This window comes from Passer domesticus, chromosome 1 (genome assembly GCF_036417665.1).
Source record: "Passer domesticus isolate bPasDom1 chromosome 1, bPasDom1.hap1, whole genome shotgun sequence".
Lineage (NCBI taxonomy): Eukaryota > Metazoa > Chordata > Aves > Passeriformes > Passeridae > Passer > Passer domesticus.
In genome coordinates, this window is record NC_087474.1 from 5,003,998 (window position 1) to 5,030,185 (window position 26,188).

The 26,188-nt window shown below is 47.5% G+C and overlaps 1 protein-coding gene across 2 annotated transcripts in view; it reads right to left on the minus strand.

Annotated features, from left to right (window-relative positions):
- Positions 1-25,334, minus strand: part of ACVR2B (activin A receptor type 2B) — a 107,553-nt gene extending 82,219 nt beyond the window's left edge. Inside the window, exons 1-2 of one of the 2 annotated variants that reach the window (XM_064427727.1) lie at positions 25,099-25,334; positions 24,370-24,465 (exon numbers count right to left, since the gene is read on the minus strand). In XM_064427727.1, the coding sequence (XP_064283797.1) occupies positions 24,370-24,421 (52 nt within the window). In that variant the 5' untranslated portion in view covers positions 24,422-24,465; positions 25,099-25,334. Of the gene's footprint in view, positions 1-24,369; positions 24,793-25,098 lie in introns of those variants that run through there. The other variant, XM_064427650.1, reaches the window with a different exon arrangement.
- Positions 25,335-26,188: the final 854 nt, after the last annotated feature.

A 26,188-nucleotide genomic window follows, 5' to 3' on the forward strand; every position in this document is an offset into this window, starting at 1 on the left:
CCACCAACCTACTGTGCACTGTTCACACAGCCAAGCTGTCATGAGATTTGTATCCTAATCCCACCTTTATTCTTTTCGGGTCATCCATTAGTTTTTAAAGAAATCTCAGTTCAATGGGCCCAGGCTTCATAAAGCATGAGGAGAAGGTTATCACTCACTTTCAGCAAAACCATGAAGTTTTACTCAACAACCTCTTTGGGCCACCAAAGCTCTATGACTGAGCATCCTGCCCTGTCAGCTGGAGCATTTGGAGGTGTCAGTGCAGTGCAGTGTCTCTTCCAAGAGCTTACACACATATTTGCTGAGCCTCCAGCCCAGAAAAGCTCTTCTTTATGTTGAAAAACCAGTAAGTTGTGGTCAGCCTAGGCTGGGAATCCAGCTAACCACCAAATTCATCCACGAGAGTGACAGCCAGGAACAGGAGCTCAGCTTCCTGAATTTTTCTGTATCCTCTGACCCCTCCTCCAACGCCAGCTGTTGCAGCACGGGGACGGGAATAGCCCCCCATTAATCACTCCTCCTTTCAGAGAGAACAAATTCTTCTGCCACGAGAAGCTACCCTGCAACCAAGAGAGCCCCACTGTAACAGTGCTGACCTGCTGAAGAGCAGGAGGAGCTCTGCCCTCTCCCCCTTCTCCCAGAGCAGCAAGGTTTCCGTACCCTAGATCCGCTTAGGGCCACCAGTGCTCCTCACCCCCGGGGAGACTTAGAGAGCCTCAGCAGGAATACGTGCAAAATCCTCATCAGCTGATCAAAAGCTTTGCTTACTACTACTCCTTACATAACCAGCAGCATCCTAATTATCCAGCTAAATGGAATGAATTCAGCTCGCCTTGGCTTCACGCACTTTCACTGGATACAAACTAAGGAGCCGGGCGACTGACCCCACAGCACACCAGTGAAAACTGGGGAGGGGGAAATGCTGGGTGAAGCTATCCAAAGTCTGCAACTGAAACGCTAATCTAGATCAGGACCAGCAAAACCTGAGTATTCCCAGAGGAAAGCCCCATTTACTGCCTGGGGTGGGGTTTTCCAGTGCTTTTTGCTCAGCCAGAGATGGAGAACCAACAGAACAGCTGCAGCAGAGGAGTAGATGGGGCTTTTTTTTTTTTTTTTTTTTTTGGTGCAGTTCCCTATTGCACTGTAAGTAATCTCTGCTTTCATCAGCAAGAATGCTTGCAATGACTGCAGAACGTACCCAAATTTTCTCTGCTGGGTCCCTCTACCCTGACTTAACATCTATATTAAACCTATTTTCTACCCTCGTTTTTTGGTTGTTGGGTCAGGTTCGTTTGTTTTTCTATAACTGAAGCTCACTGTACTCCATCTGAGCCTTGCACGTAATGAAGTAAACAGCACCACAATGCATTCCTCAGCACAAGCTGAAGCACTAAATAGCTGCCTGGAGTCTGAGGCCGAAGCAGCTGGGGGTTGGATTACAAACGCAAAACAAATGCCAAGGCATGGCCGTAATATGTGCGATACATTGATGACCTACTGTGCTTAAATAACTCCTTGGAAAGCAGACCGGCCACTCAAAATGGGTTTTTTCACCTGAGAGAGAGAAGAGAAAGCAATTTGTGCTGATCCTGCGGGTTTGAAAAACACAGGGGAAAATTTTAGCAGGTGTAAAAGTTCCCCTGGTGAGAGGGGGCAGGGGGAAAATTCAGCCCAGTGCGGTCGGCACGCATTTCATGCTTCTGAAACATTTCCAAAGGGTGAAATCCCTCCCCACCGATGCCAAGAGCAAGGCTTTCACTCAACGCAGCCAGGCAGAGGATTTCCGAGGTCGATCTCAGCAATTTGAGCCCCCTCAGGTCCTTGTTTTCCTGCCTGGAGCAGAGCAGTGCTTTCCAAAGCACGTGGAGTCCCCAGCAAAAATCCCCAGCCGCAGTGTATGGCATTTTGAAGCAGTGTATCAGCATACCACAGGACCAAGTACATCCAAGTAAAGCTCTCCTGGGAGTTTCCTGAGTGCCTTTGGGTTCCACACAAGGAATGCAGGGTCTCTGACAGAATGAAACGAGGTGTTTTCATTCAAACAGCAAAATAAACAAAGATAAAGCAGCTAAAGGGTAAAATTTCCCCAACATTTTATTTTTACCACAAGGTAACAATTGCATGATAGCTCTATCTCTCTGAAATCATCAGAGAGGAAAAGCAGGGGGGTTCTCACCCACAGGGAGGTCACCTAACCATGTCACCACCAACACTATGTGTGTCTTATCTCAGCAAACTTCACAGCACAGGAAGGAAGATGCAGCTTCTTGCTTTCCCAGCACAACACACCTACTTGGATGCTGTCACAGCTCCCCATCACCTGGCCTTCCCCAAAATCAGAATATGGCCTAGTTTAAAGATGTTGTTGAGAGCCACGTGTTGTTAGACCACGAGCAACACTTCAAACCCTTAGTTTGATGCTGCAGAGTCAGCTGTGGGAGTCTGCCCCACGCAGCTGCCACTCTGCAACAAGAAATGAGCTGCCAGCTCTCCCAGTACCCCACTTCTGCTACAGTGCATCAAAATGGAAGCAAGTCTTTGGCCAAGACTGCAAGGACCTGTAGTGCTTCCAAGGTTTTCTGTGGAGTGATAGAGGAGCTAGCATCCACCTCTTCTTTTGCTTTTAAATGTTATGTTCAGTGCAGACAGGAACCTCTCAATCTTCAAAGACTATTTCAAAGTGGTTCTAAGGACTCAGAACTTCTTTAGTAGCTCAGCAGCAGATGGGATGCAACCAGCAGCACTTTCCCAGTTCTGTCACCCTCCTGGTTAACTGGCTGGAGGAAGTTGCAGACTCTTGAACACAACACTTTAAAGCATTTGGAGATTTTTCCTTTAGGAGAACCTGGGGAAAAGGTCCCCCTTATGTTCAAATACCATAGAAATCCTAGAATGGTTTGGGTTGGAAGGGACCTTAAAGATGATCTATTTGCAATACCCCCTGCTATGGGCAGGGATAGCCTTCCACTAGATCCTCATCCAACTTGTCCTTCTGTGGGCAACCTGTTCCAGTGCCTCACCACCCACACAGCGAGGAATTTCTTGCCAATATCCAATCTAAACCTACTCTCTTTCATCTTGAATCCCCCCTTCTCCTACCATTACATGTCAAAGGAACTTCTCCAGATTTCTTGAAGGCCACCTTCAGATACTGGAGGTCATGCCAGAGCCTTCCCCAGGCTGAACAATCCCGAACCTCTCCGAATTCCCTTAGAGAGGAGGCATTCCATCACTTCAATCATCTTTGTGGCCCTGTCTAAATAGCTGAACACCCCTGAGAGCACAGCATTAAAGCTGGATTCATTCAGTAGATCACCCCAGCAGTGGTGGCAAGGACTTTGCTGTGTCTGGACTTTGCTGATCCTGGGCAGAGTAGCTGCCTCCAGCTGAACTGGGTGAGTACCTGACAGCAGAAAGCAAGCAAGTGCAGCAAGAAAACAAGAGCACAATTCCTCTCTGTGTGTGCCTGATTGAAAACTTGATGGATTAAGAGGTGACTCAAAGTGGGAAGGAGAAATATTTAAGGAGTCAAAAAGGACATATGCTTGACAAACAAGAATTTGGCTCTCTCCATTTTTCTTGATGATAATATTCTTCCTAGTGAAAGTTGTGAGAATGTAATATAGATGAATGTAATATAGATAAAAACTAATAAACATCCAAGTCCAAAGAAGAAATACCATCTCGCATTTGATCCCGACCGTAGCAAAAAGAAGATAAAACTCCACAGGAGATGCTGCTGGGAGAATTTTTGACCATACATCCAAGAGAAGAGTAACTCAGACACTCTGGCTGTCCTGTGCTCAGCCCCCAGCCCTGCCCCAGATGCTGGGGCAGGGAAGGAGCCCCCAGTGCACAACCACTGCCCGGTTCAGATAAACTCTTGGGAAGGCAGAAAATCTCCAAGATTTTGGGCCTGAGAGCATTAGACTGAGGCAGATGTGGAGAGACCACGAGGGGAAGCAGAGATGCTCACAAGTGCCAAGATGGATTAGGATCAGCACGGGTGTGCCTGTCCCCAGTGGACCCCTCCTGCTCCCCGCTGGATGCTCTGCTGAGTTTTCTCAACTACTGCAAGTTTTCCTCTGCTCCCTCTGCTGCTGGGCCACCAGTTGAGCACAGCAGAGTCACCTCATCAGGGGGGTAGAAAACCAAGGAAAACTCTGCTATCAGAGAAAAAGCAGCTGTCCCCACTCAGTCCCCTCACATGTGCCATTGTCTCAGGTCACCAAGTGCCTGATGAAGGCACAAGAACCAGGCACCACGAAGGAAATCAGTGCCCTCCCATGCTGCAGACTTACAGCCCTCTCCGAGTGCTGACACAGCTCAAATTTCAATTAAAAAATGCAGGATTGTGCTCGTAGCAGAATAAATGGAGGGGGCGGGGAATCACTATGGCAAAATACTGTTTCTTTTTTTGGGACCCACTATGTGTATGAAACCCTGGCTGGTTTTGCCAACAGCTGGTCCACAACCTGCACAGTATTTCCAGAAGTGTTTCCAGTCCAATCGACTCAATTTAGCTAGAATAACTCACTCATTTCATAACGGCAGCTGGAGAGGTTTGAGCACTGCTGCTTTTAAAGAGGAGAAAATGTCTGGATGATTTTTAGGAATGCAAACAAAACCAAAAAAGAAAAAAAAGAAAGATGCAAATCTTGATTCAGCTGTGATTTCACATTAGATGGCACTCTCAAACGTGATTCTACCAGGGCAGCAGCAGCTTTTCCACACAGGCATTTGTACTCAAAGTTGTTATTTCTTAGAAAGAAAATCCTGGCTGCCTCTCCCAAATACACACAAGTGCCTGGAAACAAGGGGTACAGGAGAGCCACCATGTGCACCCTCCTAATGCATGCAAGCCTCCTTGCTTCCCTGGGATGACTCCCCTGCAGATCCCCAATGTTCTTCACCTTCCTGCTGCTCCCCACAGCCCTTTGGCCCATGCTGATGTCCATCTGGGGGGGATGGCTGTGTGGATGTCCCTAAGGCCACAGAGGTGCCATGGAGAGTGGCTCCTGTCCCACAGCCTGGCTGGTGGAAAATCCAAATAGATTCCTGTAACACCAGCATAGACACGGCACCTAGACCTATTTTATCTAAAAGCTCACTTCTTCCTCAAAGGATGAAGTGATTGGTTCATTTTTATATTCTCAGGGTACAGAATGACAAACCCCAACACCAGAAGAGACCTCAGCACAACTGGTGCACAGGACCCTGCAGACCACACGGAGCCAATGTCTGGACTACAGTGTGGTTTAAAGGGCACCCAGAAGGGAATCAGGGAATGAGTGCTGGGACAAGGAGGATCAGGAATGTTGGATGAGATGCAACTGCAGGAAGGCAGAAAGAACAGAGCACCCAGCTCACTTGTGGCTGCAAAGCTCCCCTCCCTGCATCCTCGTGGGACAGGCACCATCAGATCTTTCTCCTGGCTCTTCCCACTCTGCACCCAGCAGAGAGCACAATGAGAAATGCAACCCCGGCACATCACTGCACCCAGGGGGATGTAGATGGGGCAGAGGAGCAGCCAGCTCACCAGCCAGCTGCTGGGTTTTGGGAAACGCAATGAACTGAGAAGCTGCTGCCTCTCCTCCTGGAGACACCACACGTGCCAATGAAAACTGAGAAAAACACGATCTTTCAGCAACTTCTGCTCCCAGTGACAGGCATTTCATTGCCTCAAACATCTCTGCACCTGTTCTGCCAGTCCAAGCACCAGGAGCTGGAATAAGGGCAGGGCACCCAACAGCTCCCACGCCAAGGTGGGACCGCTGGGATCTGCTGCCTGCTGATGGCACAGTCCAGACTGTACAGCCATGGAAAGCTGGATGGCAGGCTCAAGAAACCCTCACCCTGGCACAAAGTCAGCAGAAAGTATCACCATGCCTCAAAGCCAATGCTGTTACACAAAGACCAAAAAAACCAAGCAGAGCAGCAGTTGGGAAGTCCTACCCAGGCTTAGAAATACTAGACCCCGTTGAAAAAAAATAATAATTACAGTATGGAGAGGTGCTTTATTTTCTGTAACCTCTGGCTGAATGCTTCCTAGGGGTGGGACTGCTGGAGCACAGGCAGGATGCACTGGTATCTCCCTCCTCTTGGAAGCACACTGCAAACTTGCAGCTCCTCCATGATGGATGGCTAAAAAGGGAGCAAGAATCTATTGGTCCGACTTAAAAGGGAACATGCACCACATCATCCATAAAAGCAGATGGATCATTAAGAGGTTTCTGTTTGACAGAATGATTGCAAAAGTTTAAGTACAAAACAGCATCCCAACATGCTCCAAGTGAGGCACCAAACATGTCAAGGATCCAAACAAACTTAGGAGACCCATGGAAAAATAATAATCTTCACCACAGAGTGAAAGAACCCTCATTTTACATGGCTGTGATTCAGCCTTAAGATTAATATGTTGTAAGGGTCTAAAGCAACTCCGAACCAGCCCCGCCACTTCCATTTCAAACCTCCTCTTTTCAAACAAGCAAAATGTCAGATGGCATCAGGTCAGCCTCAAATGGGATTTCTCTTCCTCTGCTCTGACTGCGAGCCACTTACCCAGCTTACCTTGAAGGACATGTGCTACAGATCAGCTGAGGTGAAGCCTGGAAGGACACAGGTTGTTATTTGCAGATGGAAGGTTTGCACATACACACAGTCACCTCCGTGTTTTGCAGAAAAGATTCTTTTTTTTTTACTTGAAAAATGTTTATGTCAGCCGCTACAACCACTTGAGGAGAAGAAGTGTGCAATGTGTTCTGGAGAGGCAAGAAACAAGGAACCACTGCTGGGTTTTGGAGCAATATCCTTGTTACAGAAGCTCTCCACAACTGGATTTTGTCTTTTCTTGGCCAACGCGGGGGCAAGATTTCCAAAGTTTATACTTTTACTGACAAATGAGGGGAATTAGTTCACCAGTCACTTCCAGAAAGTCTGTCTCTTGCACCAAAATCTGAACTGCATCAGCCTCAGCATCCAGGCCTGGCTAAATGCCACCACAGCTCACAAGAGGGTTGAGCCTCATGCCTTTACAGAGAAGGAAATTTTAAGAAAAATTTAGGTAGCTACATCTCTTAAAGAGATATCAGCCTGAGACACTTACATAACTTCCAAGCTGTTCACTCTCCAGTATTTCCAGGAGATTTCTAGGTCTGCTCTGGTACCCACAAATGCCCCACTGCCCTGTGCATGTTCTGAGCTACACATCTGACAAGAAACATCAACCTCTGCAGGGGAAATTCAAAGGGGCATCAGTGCTGAGAGTGCTCAGGAACACCTCCCTGTTACTTTATAATCACTGATTCACATCCCAGGGAACCTGCATTGAGCCCCTGGCATGTCCACACCCCAGCGTGTGCCACCACCTTCCTGCACCCCCACGTGCCCGAGTGTCCCTTGTGCAGCCCCAAGGGGTGAAAGCCAACATTTCAACAGGAAGGGTTTAGCAGAGGGATAAACAGATGTGTAAGAGATGCAGACACCATAAAATAATAGAATCATAGAATAGTTTGGGTTGGAAAGGACTTTAAAAATCATGTAGGTCCAGCCTCTGCCTTCCACTAAGCCAGGTTGTTCTACATCACAACCAGCCTGGCCTTGAAGACTCCCAGGGGTGGGATCCACAGAGAACCACAGCTTCCCTGGGAAACCTGTGCCAGGGCCTTACCACCCTCACAGTGAACAATTTGTTCCTAATATCTAATCTAAATTTCCCCTCTTTCAGTGTAAAGCCATTATCCCTTGCCCAATCCCTCCATGCCCTCCCCAAAAGTCCCTCTCCAGGTCCCCTGCAGCCCCCTGAGGTACCATAAGGTCACACCAAGGCCTTCTCTTTTCCAGGCTGAACAATCCCAGTTCTCTCAGCCTTTTCCCCATAGGAGAAGTGCTCCATCCTTAAATGTTAAGTGCTCCATTTGTCAATGCTAAGTCATGTGATATCAAGATCCGGAGGCAGAAGAGGACAAACAAAAAATAATGGAAGCACTGACAGGCTGCCTTGTCTCTCTTCCTGCAAATCTTCCCGTTGCTCCACTCCTTCCTCTCTAAATCGTGTTAATGCTCCATGTTCCCCTTCCTTCTCTTCCCTGGGAACTGGGCCCTCTAAAGCTCCAAAACTGTGATAACCCAAACAAAACCAACCAAACAAAAACACAAACAAAAACCAACACTTCCTCCCTCACCAACAAAAACCCAACAAACAACAAAGCAAAGAAAAACATCCTTCACAAAACTATTCATTTTATACCTTATCTTTTTAAACAAACTTTGTATGCCACTAAACCCAAGTATTATTTTAAACACATATTTTCTGGTGCTACATCAGCTCTGACAAGAGAAAGGAACTCCTGCTTTTCCTTGTCAGATCCATCTGTGGTAAATAAAGAGCAGAAAGCCAGTGAAATAAACTATGAGGGTTTTCTTGCTTTGTTTTGGTTTTGGGGCTTTTTTTTTTTTAAGTGCCATTGAAGAAAAAACACCTAAACAAAACCATTACATTCATGGTGCTGACCACAACACTTTAAGCTCATGAAACCTCAATAAATATTTTTACAATCAAGCCTGCAAGAAGAGATAATACTTCAGACATTTATAGGACTTTTATTTCTCTATAAATGTATCACGAAAGTTGAAAACACTGAGTTATTATTTCCATTCTAACTTTCTATTCTAACTTTGAAAAAATTAGGGAAGAAAGGAAAAAAAGATGTCAGAATATTTTACTAAGAGGAGGCTTTTGTGAAAGACCTCTCTCAGGAGCTCCCATCAACTCATTCTTGCTGCTTCTTTGAAGCCACATCAACAACAATAATTTAATTTACAGTCCAGATAAAAGGGGAGGGAGAAGGGGGTTAGTGGGGCATTCCCAGTTTAATTCAGTCCAGCTACCTGCTGCCTGTTTGGGATCTAACTCCTGACAGCTCATCCTCCACCACACCAGAACTGCAGCAGATAACGGTGTCCCAGATACCCAGGGGATGGGGGAGGGCTGAGTGTCACACAAGAGTACCCTGCAATGTCTATAAATTGCAGCCAAAATGGATCTAATCACAGCAGGCACTGCAAAAAGAAAAAAAAAATGTGGCAAGAGTGGTCCTGCTGGGAAGAGATGAGCCCAGGACAGGGGATGCTCCAGCCAGAGGATTTGATTCAGCTCCCCTCCAGGGCTCTTGGAAGACAAGGAAGGGGAAAAGAAACAAGCAAAAAGCATTGTGAGCATCCATTTGAAAACATCTGCTTAGGAGATAGATAAATAAAAAGCTTTTATCAGACATGATTTTAAGGAGAATAGACCAATTGTCACCAGAGCCCCAGTGGGAGAGCCAGAAGATCCCCAAATGGTTTGGGTTGAAAGGAACCTAATAGATCATCTCATTCCAATCCCCTGCCATGGACAGGGACACCTTCCACTGTCCCAGGCTGCTCCAAGCCCTGTCCAACCTGGCCTTGGACACTTCCAGGGATGGGGCAGCCACAGCTGCTCTGGACAGCAGAGGGGATTACAGCCTCAGTGGGGAAAAGAGCAGGGACAGGATTCTCCAGTTCTGGGTAGGCTCCTCCAGCTGTGAGGAGCAACAGGAACCTGGAGAGGGGAAGGGAAGAGCTCATGGGAACACAGAAGGATCAACAGGACCATCACAGCAGGGTGATCTCTCCAGTGATGGAGATGCTGCAAGAGGGTCCCTGCCCACAGCCCCCATCACTCCTCTCCTCTACTGAACTGTGGAGATTGACTTCAGGACACCCTTCCCTGCAAACTGGAGATAAAAATCTGTAAAGATATTGAATCTGTACCAGAGTCTGGCTTTCCTGCCCAGCACTGCTGATGAGCTCAGCAGCAGTGTCCATAAAAATACCCTGGCAAAATCCCTGCAAACACACAAGCAAAAAATCCACCAGGCTCAGCTGCTTTTGTTCTGGTAAGCGAGGAAACAATTACTGAAGCTGGAACAGGCAACTTCTTGTAAAGAGAAAGAAAGGTGGAGAGGACACAAACAAAAAATCAAAACAACCCAAATAATGAGAAGTAGGCAAGTTGCTCGAGAAGTGATAAAAGAAAAAGGTTAATAAAGACTCACAGACCAAGCTCATGCATCACTTGCCATGTTTCCCATTAGGAGAAACCTCCTGTAAACACTGCATCTGAGCACTGGGCAAACCAGGATGGACACAGGCATGAAAAGGAGGTGACCAACATGAGGCAGGGACAAGTCCAGCACCTTAAAGGAGGTGCCTGATCCTGCAGCACCAAGAGAGCTGCTGGCAACAGGGTGGTGCCATAAAACAACAAAAACATACTTTGTCTGAAGAAAGCAAGCAATGACAGGCAAACACTGCCTCTGTCCAGCTGACAAGAGCCAACCTGCCCCTGCAGATATGGTGGCATCAGTTCCTGCCCTGTTCTTCCTTCCTAGGATTTTTCACTACCCCATGAGGAGCTGGATTTTTGCTGCTACATCCCTCAGGGTCATTTAGAAGATGTAAAACATTGTTTTTCATTTAAAGAAAAATATTTTCCAGCCCTCAAGGAAGGGGAAAAGAAATACAGAAAAGCACAAAAACATGATTAATGTGCATTCCTCTACCTGAAACCCCAGAAAACAAAACCAACCTCATTATATTTGTTGCTGTTTGCTTTCCCAATATCTAAAGCCAGGTTTTACTGGGAGGAAGAGAGAGAGGGAGGGAGGGAACAGAGCAATGAACTCATCACTTCTACCACGCTGGAAACAATCTGCTCCTCGGACCCGTCTGTCCAGCGTGGTGATGGAAGGGGATGAGCAGCAGTATTTCACACTCCCAGATCCATGGTCTACATCCATAATCAGCTCTCCAGTACCTCCACAGGCTTCAGGAGAAGATCCAAGCAGATTTATAGGAGGCTGATTCTGGATTACTAGTCCCCAAGGAAATTTTCCTCCCAACACCCACAAGTCAAAGGTTGATTTATACCCAACCTATAATAGACTGTATTCCTTAGAGACAACTCCTTGTCTTCAACCCCGCTGCCATTGCTGAAATGGGAGATTTGGCTTGGTTTAACAGTTGTGGAGTTTATAAATACTGAAAGCAGCACTCAGTTTAGGCTGGAGACACTTAAACTACCTTAGACCAACAGGATGCCACGCAGTAAGGAGCAGTAATGAGATGATGGCACATTCATAACCTGAAGTTTTCATTAAAAACCCTCAGCCCGAGGAAGCTCACCCCTCCAGAATACAAACACTCAGTTCTCCTAATTACCCAAAGAGAAAATCTTTGCATGAACCAGGGAGTCCAGGGGAGAGCTCCTGAAGATCACATGGATCCATCAGGCAGGAACTGGGGAAGCAGCAGCCAGGGGGTTGTAGATGAGGTGGAGCACAGCCCATTCCTGACACCACTCAGCACAGCATCACGCAGCAAGCAGCTGCGACCAGCACCAGCCTGGGAGCCCCTGAAAGCAGATTCAGGGCAAAGCAGGGCTCCTGAAAAGAAGTTGCTAGATACCAAGGTCCCTGGGTAGAGCTTTCTCCATCTGCAAGCACAACACAGCCTCTTCTCCAGTTTTTACTTGTTCTTAAAGGTTGATGTGTTATCTGAGCAGAGCCACAGCACACACTGCAAAACTACACAGTGTTTGTCACATCATCCATACAAACAGAGGTGATGGAAGCTACCAAATCCTTGACTCTCCAAAACCTTGAGAAGGAAGCTCTGATCTAATTCTTATAGCTGTGCAAAGTCAGATCCAACTGCCAGCAACTGGGAAAGATCCATTTATCTATCCAACTAGAAAAATATCTGCTGGTTAAAGAAACAGCAGTCAAACAAAGAAATGGCAAGCGTTGGCTATGTTTTACAATGCACAAGTCAGAGCCACAAAAATATGTTCCTGGGAGTGCCAACATCCCAATGAAAACAAATCCCAGAACACAAAAAAAGGGATAAAAGCACAATACAAACCTCTTTCTTTCCCCCACAATTCTGCCCCATGACCGTGTGCCACAGAAACAAATCTGGCTTGGGTAGAAGGCTTTTTTTCCCACCAAAAAAACAATTAAATCCCTTTTGTTTGTGTTTAAAGCAAAAGCAATGCCAACCACTAATAAATTTTGGTTTTGTGGAGTTTTATGGGTTTTTTTTTTATTGTTCAAGAGCACAAACCAAACTGAGTGGTTGCTCTTTCCAGAATGTCTCCTCACACTCTCAACACAAGATGAGGAGGTTGAACATTCTGCTCTCATAAACCCTCAACACAACCAGAAGCTTTCTGGGAAAGAAACATCCCCAAAAAGAGGAAACCAGCCACTTTTCATCCCATGCCACTTTTCAGACCCTTTTCCTTCATGGGTACACGGAGCAAGAAAAGAAAGGGAAGCCATAACACAAATGCAGATACAGAAGTACATTTAAGAAAGCAAAGCACCAAGATTGATTAGAGTGTTCCTCTGCTTTAATAAAGAGCCTAATGATGTCCAAATTATAGCAAAGCTCAATTGTGTAACCAAGGAGCCAAGATTTCATCCTTGATAAGGACATGGATTTCTGTCTCGCAGGAGAAGCCTGCAGTTCACTAACAAAGATGACCTTTCATATTATACCCTTCAAGGCCACAATTAGCTGGAGAAATACTGAACTAACTTGGCAACATGAGTTTTTATACACTGTGCTAATTTTTAGCAGAAACTTGGCAAGACCGTTACCATCATCTAACAAGACAAAAAAAATACAAATACGAACCCCACTGCTCTCCAGACCCAATTTACTTTCCACAATTCAATGCAGTTTTAATTAAGATGATTAAATTACAGCAAAAATGATTAATATGATATCCCACAGCAAACCTCTAAAGGTATAACACCTTAATCCAGAAAAACCTGGCATGCACATATTCATGATAAAGTATTCATGAAAAGCTAGAATTTTACACATGAACCAATTCTACATCACTCAAACATTACCTTGGGAGATATTTGTCACAAGTAAAAAAACAGTGACATCCATCAACATAGCACAGTTTTTCCAAGACTACACAGAAAGAAATCTACACAGAAAAAAATTTGAAAAGGCTACAATTACTTTGACAATGTTTCTACAGCTCAGAGGAATTTGGGGGTTGAAATAAGTGGTTTCCTTCTCCTTCACAGGGCTCCCAAAATCAATTTTATATATAACTCTTTTTTCTTTTTTTTTATCAGAAGTCAGATAAGATAAGAAGTGCATGTGAAATCAGGTCACTGCAATAATCATGCACATGGTACATTTCCACTATTGCCTATTAACTATGAGGTTTAAATGAATGAGCAAAGCCTCAGATCCATATTTCACCAGTAGAAATTATTAATATAAACACAGCACCACTCAGGTTTTAACCTTACCATCCAACTGAGCCTATTCTCCTTTGGAGAGAGGTAAATGGTATTAAATTAACAGACAGGGTTCAAAAGGCACCTATATGGAGGCTCAGATTCCATTAAAACCTGGGGAAGGATCCTGTGATAGGATCCCTGGACATCAGGGAGCTGCTTGTGGTGCCTCAGCAGTGGATAAATCCCAGCCTGTGATCTTCCAGGAATGGTAGCTTCAGCATGCCTTTTAAAAAAGCTGTGCCACTGTGATGAAAAGAAGTGACAAACACCAGCAATTTCCAGGTGCAATCTTCTGGAAACCCTCCACAGGGGCAGGCGACAGAACGTGATGGGAGAGTTCTGCAAAGAGGAGGCTGTAACCCCAAATTGTGTCAAAAGTTGTGCCTGAATTCATGAGAAGGCACCGAGTAAGGAAGCTTTGCCCCACTCTGGACCTCTCTGCCCCCAGGACTGACCCACACCAAGGGGTTTTGCAGAGTTAACTGCATCAGAATAAAGCCCCACGAAGTAGATCCATTCCCAAAATGCAGATCCATTCCCAAAAATGCAGATCCATTCCCAAAATGTTGCTACACTTTGCATCTGAGACTTCTTTGTGTCTCTTCTCTGAGACAAGAGACCTCCTAGCTCTCAAGATGGGGAGGGGAAATCACTAAAAAGAGGAATGGAGAAAAGAATATTGGATTGAGTGGCCATATTAGGGAGCTACTAACACCTGAATCACACATTCAGGACACAAAACCCCTGCAAAGCTCAAAAAGAACAAGTGCATTAGAGAAGCTTAATGACTTTTTTCTTTTCTTTTTGGTTTGTTTAATTAATATAGCTCTGAACAGCCCAGTCACCAGACAGTTGTAACAAATCTGATGAAGGGTAAGCCCCAGCCCAGGTGAGATGTTAACTTCATATTTTTCTGAATTAGACAAAGAAAAGTATAAATAATAAAAAAAAGATAAAATTCCAACATAAATCCTCCACCAAGGCTGCTATGAAATAACTCTTTTGTTTAATTATTATGAGTTGGGTAGGCAAACACTGGATCCCGATGGACAGAGAGCAGCTGTTACTATAACAGAAAGACATTCATCTTCCCTCCTCGGGACCCTGAAATCCTATCAACAATGCCTGTAAAACGACTCCCAGCTCCCCCCTCTCCCACTTTTTGCCTGTCTTTCATACCCAGACCTATTTTTAGCCAACTTTATTTTGCTGTACCACACTTCAAAGCTGGGCATGTTAGCTCGTTCAAAATCATTTCCATGCACAAAAAGCTTTGGGGACATCAACGTGGGGGCTCTGGGGGGCAGGAGAAGGGCACGTCCCTCGCCCTGGGTCTCTTCTTTCACCAGGGATTCATTGAGAAGGAGCCCACAGACACAGTTACCCAGACAGATACACTTGCATCTCATTTACCTCTGGGGCTCACAGTTACCTCGGAGGGTTTCTTTTAGCTGCTACATAATAAGCAGTCGATCCCTACACGAAAAGGAAATTCTATTACCAATTAAGAAAAAAAAAAAAGTTTCTCATGTTTGCTTTTGGCAACACTAACTCTGTCCAATTAGATGATAACAGAAACTATGTATCTAGAGGAAACTTTCTACAGCAATAAAAATTAGCTGTTAAAGACTTCTATAGATATCCAAGGCACAATATAAATGTTAAAATACCCTGCAGGAATGGGCACATGCAGCCAATCTCCATCAAATGTGAACAGGCAGAGTGTCAGGGCATCAGGAGACAGCAGCCCTGGGGACAGCACATTCAGTGGCTGGGTGTTTTTCCCTTTCCTTTTTTTTCTTTTTAGCATCCAGCAAAATCCAGGCTGAATGAGCTTTGTGCCACCAAGCTGTACCCAGGAGAGGAAACACCCAGGGACAGCAAGTGTGATCATCAGAAAGCTCCATCAGGCATTGCTGGTCTTTATCACAGACCCAAAGAAGCCTGGAAATTGGGACTGGAGGGACATCATGTTGTTTCAAACACTGTAAAAGGTGATTAAAACCTACACAGGAATTTCTTGCTATTACTGAGCCCTTCCACAGGGCCCAGCTTCATGATTTCACTTTACAAAGATGCTCCAGGTGCTTGAGGAAGAGCCTATGGCAGTGAAACAACAGCAATCAGATCAAAACATTCATTTCTATGAGTTTTGGATTGTTGGGGGGATTCTTTGGCTTTTTCTGAGGTTTGCTTTTTTGGGGGGAGGAAATTGCAATTTGTGTTTTGGTTTGGGGTTTTTTTAGACATTTGTCTTTGAAACATTTCAAAGGAAGCCCGGGAGCAGGGGTGAGACAGCTCAGTGGCAGGGCACAGCCCAGGACAGCATCCCCAGCTGAGCTTCCATTCCATGATGCCACGGCTCCAGAATTCTCACCAGACCTGGGCACTCAATTCCACACCACACCAGGAAGCAGTCAGAGCCAGCACCCCAGGAAGCATCAAAAAGCACCATCCTGCTTCAGGCTGTGCTAAGCTTTATCTGCATCCCAGGCTCCTTACATAAAAAGGAATTTCACAGCAGGGATCTGTTCCAGGTGTGTCAGCACCAGTGCCCATTGCCCACCACAAAAACTCACTTTTTAGGAGCCAGCCAGGTGAGTGTTCTCCAGCACAACTGCAATAGGTATTTGGAAAACTGCCTTATCCCAGGTGTAAGAATGTGCTTTAACAGAAGCTTTGCTATAAAACCAAAAGTGCCTGATAAGCTGTGGGTGCATGTGAAAGCAAAGGATTATGAGTTCAAACTTTTGTGCACCCAAGAGCTGCCCAATAGCTGCTGCTGGGCTGTAACTGGATACTCTCACCACAAAACCCAAGGACAACTGAATTTCTCAGCCTGCAAATGTACAGGGGAATTAGCATTCTTAACCCATTAATTACCCTCAGGAACTAAAGTGGCCATACAAATCCCACTGTTCCTGTTGCCATACTGAGGGGAAATAAAACCCCAAAACAGAAACACTTGGAGAAAGAAGAGAGCTGGGAGCCTGGAGGACACATTGCCATGGCTCAGTTGTCCCAAGACTGAGGACAAGGCTACAACCAGGATAACCACAAATCTGGACTTTGCTGAGCAGCTGCAGCCCAAGTGAACTGCAGTTTCTCTGCTGAGTAAGGGACTCCTGCAAACCCATGTGGAAATGCACAGGTCTGAAGCAAAGCCAATGCCTTCTCATGTTTGAGAGCCTACAAAGCTCACTGGCTCTTCCAAGACCAGTGCCACAGCTTCCTCACAACTTTCCTGTTGTATAGCTCAGCTTGCTGCCTCAGAGAAAGGCCTGGACATCAACTGTGCAAAGCTCAAATTCCCTCTTTTCCCAGAAGAAGAAAGTATCAGTAGCAAACAGAGCAACTGGAGGGGGGAGTTTGCAGACAGCTCAGCCAAGCTGCAGCAACAGCCACCAGCCCTCAGAAGAAATCCAGAGACTGCAAAACATAAGAACAGCACTAAAAGGGCTTAAAACCCTGCAATAGTCTCATTTTCTGAAATACTTTTTAAAAGTTACAAAAAGGAGATGAGTTTTGATTGAATATTTCTTCATTTCAGACCCATGGTTGCATTCCTCCCTCCCCAGGAATTCAAAGCAGTCAGCAGAGGTAAATTATGTATAAGCAAAATATTCCTAAAAGCCAAATTTTAGAGGTAACACCCATTACACAAGGCATTTTTAAATAGCTAAATGTCGAAGAAAAGAACAGTTAGCGACCTAGATTGACCATTTGATAGATCAGGCACAAATGGAGCTAACTTTATCCCTCTCATCCACTCAAAGGCTTATCATCTCACACCTTAGAGAAATAAATTAGGAAGAAGCATTGCATTAGCACTACTGGCACCACACAGAAAATTTCAAGTTGTGCTACCACTGAAAAAACAAGTTCTATAATGGGAAAAAAAGCTTTAAATAAGACAAATAAATAATTAAGAAAAAAATGCAGAGGCAGTCACAGCACCTAAGACCCTACAGTGTCAGCTACTATGGAATGTTTAAAATGACAGCCTTTGCTGCTGTGGTTTGGGACTCATTCAGCACAGGTCTGGGATTTGGGGTTGGCCCAGAAAGTGCCAGACTCACTCATTTCCCCCAGGTTTTGTTTATTTCTCTATAAAACTGACAGCAATACATTCCATTTCCAGCTTTACTGGAGGAGGATTAAGTCACCCCCTCTGCTCCCAGGAGCACCTTTTTCTTCTCCCTTTGTCACACAAAAGTACTTAGTAGCAGAAGAAGTCCAGTTCAACATCCACATCTAAATTTGCATGAGTGTCCACTTCAGTGGAAGTTAATGGAGCTCAGATTGTAAAGCACTGCATCTTTCATGTGCTTTATTCTCTTTATTTAAAGAGGAGGCACTCATACACTATACATTACTATGAGACTGAGACAGGAGAAAAAACCCCAAAATGATACCTCTGGTTTAATAAAATTACCAGAACATTCTATTTTTCTTAGCAAATTTAATTCCAGGTGGACAAGAAAGGATAATGAGGTGGTCAGAGCATCAGCTGTGGACCCAAGAGGATGGGGAGCAACGCCCTTGCTCTGCCACTGACTTCAAGATCCCAGAGAAGTCACTCCCACCAGGGAATAACTGGTAAATTTTTGTTATGTTCCCAGAGTAAACATCCAGAGACACAAGTTTCCCTTCCAGAAAACACTTTCAATGGTTTATTTCAGCTCCTTAATACACCCCAAACCCATGAGGAAGGTAAAAAATGGTGCTCCAGGCCCAGGCTGCTCCTGCTCTGCAGCCAGGGCTGTGCAATCCTCTGAGCAGAGCTCCCCAAAGTCCGAAACTGAATCTGTGGTGAAACGACACACCGAGGTGGAAATCGTGGAATTATTGATGAGAAACACATAATTCACATTGGTCACTCACATCCTCCTCCAGCCAGGCACCAGCAGGCTGCTCCTTCCCCTGTGTTTCTCTTTGCACACCTGTATGAGCCAGTGCCTGCCTGCAGGCAGCCCAGCCTAAGAGAAAAGGATCTCTCCAAAAATACAGCAACCACCTCCAGCACAGTCATTGGAAGAAAAGAAATATAAAAAATCACTTAAAGTGGTCAGAGCACACTCAGGTTTAAGCCAAACTTTACCCCAGACAGAAACATTTCTTCATGCAGATTATTCTTTCAGCACAGGTACAAAATATTGGGTGTGACCTTGGCTGAGCCACTCCGTGATGCAGCAGGGAGCACTTGCAGGCAGAATTTTCTCTCTCTCTCTTGGCCCCTCTGCTCAGGGTTTTTGGGGCAGGGACCTTCTCTCTACACAAACAGCACTTTGCAAAAAGAGGAGCTGTATTTTTCTGAGGTCCCTAGACACCAGCAACAGATTTTTTTTCTTAAGTAGCATGATGGACCAATGCCACATGCCATAACCTAATCAGAGTAAAAGATCCAAATACTGGCAAAATAAGAGGCACTTGTGTGCTGGAGCAAAGCATATTATTATTATACAGTGTACACTGACAATTGCTGCTCTTAACTTTTAGTTGGAATTGAAGCTATACCATAGTAAAGGAGGAAGATGACAGAGAGAAAAGAACATGAAAGTGGTGAAAAAGACCAACAGTTATATTCAAATCTAAGCATAAAATGTGCTGGGTCTGCAGAACACAGGCAGAGTGTTTCATTTTTAATTTACTTCTTTGCTCCTCTGACTTCAGTGGCTCCAAGAAACCTCTCAAAGAAGACTGGGGGGCAGTGATGTATATTTTTCTAACATACCTTAAAGGAACAAATGACTAATGAGATACAAAATTATTTCAGAATGAAGTAATAATGAAGAGAAGAGATTAGACATTAGTTGATCCTCAATGGTTAATGGAGAGGAAAGGGAAGGGGAAGAGAAGAGCTTATACTGGTGAATACTTCGGCCACAAACACCTCTCTTAAACACATCCAATTTCACTGATGTGAAAATCTCCACATGAAGGAACAGGCGAAAAAGAGCTTAAGTGGGAACAGGGTGCAGAATGCCAAGTGCTACACTGAATAATTCAGATTCAGGCAGTGCTATTGGCCAGGCAGGAAAATCACACTCCCCTGCTAGTTTTAAAATCAAAGGCCAAAGAGGGATAAAAGAGAAAGACAACACCTCTTTAAAGCAGAGATTACACTCCGTGGTTCCCATTTCCCAAGTTCCCACAACAGTTTTGTTGCAGGGGGAGCGCTGGAGCTGCGGTGGTGCCAGGGCACAGCACCTCACTGCCCACCCCACTGAACCCCTCATTTCCCACCTCCCTGCCCACCCAGGGACCTGGAAAACTCAGCCACCTGCCTCGGTGATACAGCTCCTCCAGCCCTGCAGAATTGGCAAGAAAATGCCAATTCTGCAGCAGGGATTGACCAGCCCTGACTTCCCCAGCTGCCTCCATGAGACTTTCTCAGTGCACAAGCACTTCTCCAGTTGCCTGAGGGCAAGACCCCATCAGGGCTTTCATCTGGGTCTAGATCACTGCTCAGCTCTAGAAGGCTCTCTCCCCTGCCTGCACCCTTCCCAAATTTCAGCCACGCTTCTCCAGTGCCAGCGGACAGGGCTGGACACACGGATTTGCAGGCAAGGAGACATCAGAGCATCAGCATCCTTCCTTGCCTGGACCCTGCAGAGCCAGGAGCAGGGGGTTAGCAAAGCAATTCCACAACTTTTAGACCACTGTCCTGGGTGTGTTTGATAGATAGGTCATTTCTATTTACATTTCATGGGGCTTGAAAGATCCTGGGCTCCTAAAATCCCATTTAATTCTGACTATGCTAGTGCAGCACCACAAGGTCAACTACTTTAACACCAAATTTTAGAAAAGTTTCTAAAAGCAAGTCCTGGAACATGACAGCAAAAACACCTTCTGCTACAAGGCCTCAAACATGGAGTAACTTTGGGTTCTAGTTATTTTCTTTTAAAGGCATCATGGCTTTTTAGGAACAGGCAGCTTTGCCTTTGGGCAGAGCACACAAACACACCCCTGACAGGCGCCCAGCCTCAAAAAATCTCTGCCATCCACCTAATTCACCCTTGATAGATAAAGATAAGCATCCCTTGCTTCCTTTAACACCTGCAACACTTCTACAGGAGGACCCATCCCATGGACAGCACAGCAGTAGGATTCCTGGGCTGGTCCCCTCATCCCATCACCAACATTTCAAAAGATGCTCTCTTCCATCTCAACCTGTGCACTGGAGAAGCCAGGGAGCCCTCCTAGGCTGATCTGCAAAGCAAGGAGTGTGTGCATGGGGAAGGGGGAGAATGGTGGGAGGGAGAGAGGAGAACAAAAACAACAAGAAAACAGAAAAGAAAAAAAAAAAGGGGGGGGGAGAAAAAAAACAATGAGGTTGGCCTGCTTCTTTCTTCTCTACCATCTATTCAGGGGAGGTCCACAACTGTTGCGTCACATGGAGCACAAAAAAGCCTGACAAGCGTGTTTTAGCTGATGGAGAGCAGAGTGGACAGGAGGCTGCTGACAGCTCAGCGCGGGGACTGCGAGCCCTCGGCTTTAATTGGCTGCTCCTTCCCATCGCATCCAGCGGGCAGGAGCCGCGCAGCCCGCACGGGCTGCTCAAAGGCACCGGCCATGGCAGAAATTCCTGCCTCGAAATACTTTAGTGAACTCCCCAGCTCGGGTTAGACCCTCACTCTGGTCCAGGGAGCCGGGATTTTGAGTGCTGCTTGGTCCACAGGAGCCAAAGGGAGGATGCAGGAGATGCGTGGAAATGGAGAGGCGGGAGCTAAACCACAGGTTGTGCAGGACCTGGAGAGGTGTTTATAAATAATGTCACGAAAAATAATGCACTGATCACCGGCATCTCTAACACAGCATTTTATTCTCCACAGAACTCCGACAGTGGTTAAGTCGGCGGTATAATTATCTGGATTTGATAGGAGATTAAAAAAATATATATCCTAAACACCTGTTCAAGAGTTTTGTGTTTTTAAAGGCCATTGCCATTAACCTTGGGCCACGCACTTCATTGTGTTTAATTAGCAAGCTAATGAAGCCAGTTTTATTCCCTTTCTCAAGCACAAGAGGATAAATACAAGACAGTGAAAGAGAAGAGCAGATCCATTTGCGGCACAGTTCATTGCTGCATGGCATCACTTAAACTTGCACCGAAATAAAAGTAATGTAATGGCTTGGAAAACATGTTAGCAATGCATTCTACAAGACAAATCCTTTTACACCTTCTGTATTTTCTCAAGCTCATCGATTAAAACATGATTTCTGAACATTTGGGCTGCAGAGAATTTGCAAACAAAGGGCTAAAAATAAACATAATGTTTTCCTCAATGAATCCTCAATATTCCAAAAAACTAAGCATAACAGATTTATTTCTTTTTTAAAGAACAGCAACCCGTGCTTGCTTTGTTACATCCAGCCAAGGTAGAGATGAGAAGCATCAACAATGGAGGTTAAGTGATTTTCGAAAAGCCCACCACTTTCACAGAGCCCTAACATGTACACACACAAAAGGCATACTTTGAGCAAAGCCCAGTGCTCTGAATCCCAGCAACACATTCCAACTTTGAGTATCTCAGCTTGTTTTCCTTTTTTTTTTTTTTTTTAACTGAACAGCTTTAGGAAAAACTGGACAATAAAGATCACGTTGATAAATACTCATAAATATCACAAGAAAGGCAGAAAGGCTTTAAAAGAGAGGGAGGGATTTACAGAATGGCTAATGCACTGATTTTGTGACTCAAAAAGACCCTTCCAAATAAACAGAATTATATTCATTTTCTGAGGTTTCTTTATTGTATTTTGGGGGGCTGGAGGGGGGGGTGAGGAAAAATTCAGCATAGGTATGCCCTGTCAGATTATCTTTTTCATAACATGATACATTTAAGAAGCTTTCAGGGTGGATGTTTGGGGTTTTTTTTTAAGCAATTGCTTTTTTCCCCTCCAACTTAGATTTCAGCCACTCTGTGCACAGAGCCACAGGATCAGGTTAAATACCAAAACCAAACCAAACAAAACCCCAACGCCATACCCAAAAACAAAACCAAAAAAATCCGGAAGCCATCTCTTTTTTATTGAATCACCCGAGATAAAAGGATTCCAAGATATATGGAAAGAAAATACATTGACCATAAATCTCCTTTATGCACATAATAGAATTTTCCAGCCAGGAGAGCTGTTGTGATGATAGCAACGCCGAGCACCAGGAATGCTGCTGGCACACACACAACCCCCCCTGCCTGCTCCTTCCAAAATACCTGCTCTCCTCAGCACTGCTATGTAAATACAAACCCGCACAACCCCCTTCCCAACACATGGAAACAAAGCTGCGTACAAGTGTCCCAGCCATCAGATAAAAAAAAAAAAAAAAAACGAGCTGGCTTCGCTCACTAAGAAATTAATTTTTTTTTCTCAATTCTTATTGTCCGCTCCATATTTTTTTTTTACTGCCACTCGCACGCACTTTCTGTGTGACTTAAAAAAAAAATAATAATAATAACGAAGCGCTGGCAGCGGCGGTAATGGCAGAGGCAGGCGGTGGCAGCGCATATTTAATGGGCACTCGGAACAAAGGAAGCCCGGCTGCAGGAGCGCCCCGGGGCCGGCTCCGCGCCCGCTCCCCCCGCGGCCCCGCCGGGCAGCGCCTTCCCCGCACCGGGGGGACCCGCACCGGGGCTCGCACCCGCGGGGAAACCCCCCCTGGCCCCCAGCCGCACCACGGGGGATGGCAAAGCCGCCGGGAACTCCCCATCGCTGCAGCATCCTGCCCCCCGGAACCCCCCGGGCACAAACAGACGCCCCCCGGCCCCCGACCCCCGCCGCGTCCCCCCAGCACCGGCCGGGAGATGGAAGGAAGGGAAAAGTCAGTGCCCAGAGCCGGGGCGGGGGGCTCAGCCCCGGGGGGGTCGTGGTGGCCAGGCAAGAAGGGGGGAGAGGCAAAATTGCTGCTGCTGTTTCTCCTGAGGAAAACGCAGCGATAATAAAAAAAAAAAGAATGGGGGAAATAATGATAAAAATATAAGGAATAATTAAAATAAGGAGGGAAAGCGGGGAGCGCGGGGATTTCCAGCGTGCCCGCGTGTTCAGGTGCTGGGGGCAGCACAGAGGGTCTGACCGCTCCCGCCCACCCCCCGAGGGCTGCGGGATGGGGCACCCCATGGAGACCCCTCCCCGCCTCCCCAGGCGCTGCCCGGCGTCCCCTCCAAGTCCCCCGGCCGTGCCCGGGCTTTGGGAGAACTTCCACCCGCGTCCCTCGGCACGACGCGCGCCCCGCAGGTTGGGGACGACGAAGTTTGTAGCCCGTGTCCGTGAAATAAATGGGATGAAGAAGATGCAAAGCAAACGCCCTCCCCCGCCGCAGAAGCCTCCTCCGGGGGGATGCTCCCCAGGCACCCCCCGCCGCACACACCCCCTTTTTCCCAACTTTCTCCCCGCGGAACCAGCCAGCCCCAACAGGCTCGATTCCCTACGGGATCGCGGCGTCCCGGGGGGCAGACGGGGAACCGGGGGGTCCCTTCGGGGTGGAGGGGGGTCCCCCACACCCCCCCCCCCGAGTTACACAACCGCAGCCCGGCAGGAGCGGAGCGCACACATGGCCACTACCTGAGAGACCCCGCAGCATTCCGGAGCGACCCCGCAGCATTCCCGCTGCTCCCGACTTGTCCCCCCCATCCCGCAACATCCCCGGCTTCCCCCCCACGCCCCCGCCCAGAAGTGAATGCCCGTTTTTGCAAAGTTTCCTCGAGATCGCGCCGTGTTTACATTGCCATGAATTCCCACAGGCTGCCTGGAGGGAACAAAAAGCAGCACGGGAAGGCTCGTCCTGCGAGCAGGGAGAAAACGGAGAGGGAGGGAGAGGGAGTGATAAAAATAAAAAAAATATAAATATAACAATAATAACAATAAAAGAAATAAAGGCGATACAGCGGTGGGGGGATTCCCCAGCTCGGGTGCTCTGCTTCGGAGGGTGCCTGCAAATAACCGCACGGCCCATTCAATTCTGCATTTGGAGACGCGACCAGAGCCCGAGCGGGAGGTAAACACGCCGAGAGGCTCTTACCTGCACAGAAAGTTCCCCAGAGCACGGCGAAAGTCAGCCACGAAGCAAACATAGTCCTTTACTTTTTTTTTTTTTTTCTCCTCCTCGCGTGCACCTCTACCCCAAGGGAAACAAAAATAAAAATAAAAAGATCGAGCGCGTGAAAAGAGGAGGGGAGAAGCGCGGCTCTGCCTTCCCTCTCGCTCTCAAAAAGAAAAAAATAAAAAAGAAGAAAAAAATCTTGGGGGTAGGGGGTGGGAAAAAAAGAAAAAAAAATAACAACAACAACAAGAAAATCGGATTTAATTCCTTCGCAGTTGCAAAATTTATCCAGTGGAGACGAACAGACCCGGACGGCTCGACCTGCTCCTGCCCGGCCCCACCGTTCGCTCCCAGCTTTCCAAGAGTTTCTTTCCCTGGGCTTTTGTGCTGGGAGCGCGGCGTGCACCACACACCGACTCCCCCTCCTCCTCCTCCTCCTCTTCCCCTTCCCCCTCCTCCTCCTCCTCCTCCTCCTCCCAACCCAGCCCCTCCGGCTCCCCCAGCAGCGCGGGGCGAGCGCGCCCCCGCCCCCCGCGCGCTTCCCGCGCAGTGCCCGCGCACCCGCGCAATGCCCGCGCGCATCGCCCCCCTTCCTCCCCTTCCTCCTCCTCCTCCTCCTCTTCCTCCTCTCCTCTCCTCCTCCTCCTCCTCCTCCTCCTCCTCCCCGCGGCGGCGGCAGGAGCGGGACCGCGCGCGGTTTTTACGGACCCCGCATCGCGGGAGGCGGCGGAGCGGCAGGCAAGGCCCGGCGGAGGGGGCGCGGGGCGGCCGCGGGGTCCGGAGGAGGAGGAGGAGGAGGAGGAGGAGGAAGAGGCGGCGGGGGGCCGCGGCATCGCGGGGCTGCGCGGGGCGGCGGGCGCGGGGGCGCGGCGGGAGGTGCCATGTGCGGGATGGGGAGGAGGGAGAGCGAAATTAAAAAAAAAAAAAACCCCGCAAGGTGGAGTGGGGAAGGGAAAGGGAGGTTTGGTGGGGTTTGGGGTTTTGTTGTTGTTGTTGTTGTTGTTTTGGGGTTTTGTTTTAATAATTAAAAAAAAAAAAAAAAAAACTGAACCGCGTCCAAAATGGCTTCTAAAAAAAGGGAGAAGCCAGCGCGGAGCCAGCGGGGAAACCCGGATGTTGGATACAAAGGGGCTGGAGGGGGCGGTGCGGCGCGGGGGCTCCGCGGGCGCTGAGTGGGGAGCGGCGCTGCCCGTCACGGCCGCGCCCGCGGGGAGCTCGGCTGGACGGACCGGGCTGGGAGCGGGGGGCTGTGTGGACATGGGCAGGGTTAGGGGCAGGAGGGGGGGGGTGTGGGTATGGGCAGATTTAGGGCCAGGGGGCTGCAGAGTGTGTGTGTGGATATGGGCAGGTTTAGGGGCAGGGGCTGCGGAGGGTGTGTGTGGACATGGTAGGTTTAGGGGCAGGAGTCTGTACAGAGTGTGCGTGGATATGGGCAGGTTTAGGGGCAGGAGGGTGTGTGTGGAGATGGGCCGAGTTAGGGGCAGGGGAAGGGTGTCCATGGTTATGGGCAGGTTTAGGGACAGGGGCTGGGGATGGTCTGTGTGGATATGGGCAGGTTTAGGGGCAGGAGGGTGTGTGTGGAGATGGGCAGGTTTAGGGGCAGGAGGGTGTGTGTGGATATGGGCAGGTTTAGGGGCAGGGGGAGGGTGTGTGTGGGCATGGGCAGATTTAGGGGCTGAGGAGGATGTGTGTGGACATGGGCAGGTTTAGGGACAGGTGTGTGTGGGTATGGGCAGGTTTAGGGGCAGGGGCTGCGGAGGGTGTGTGTGGAGATGGGCGGGTTTAGGGACAGTTGTGT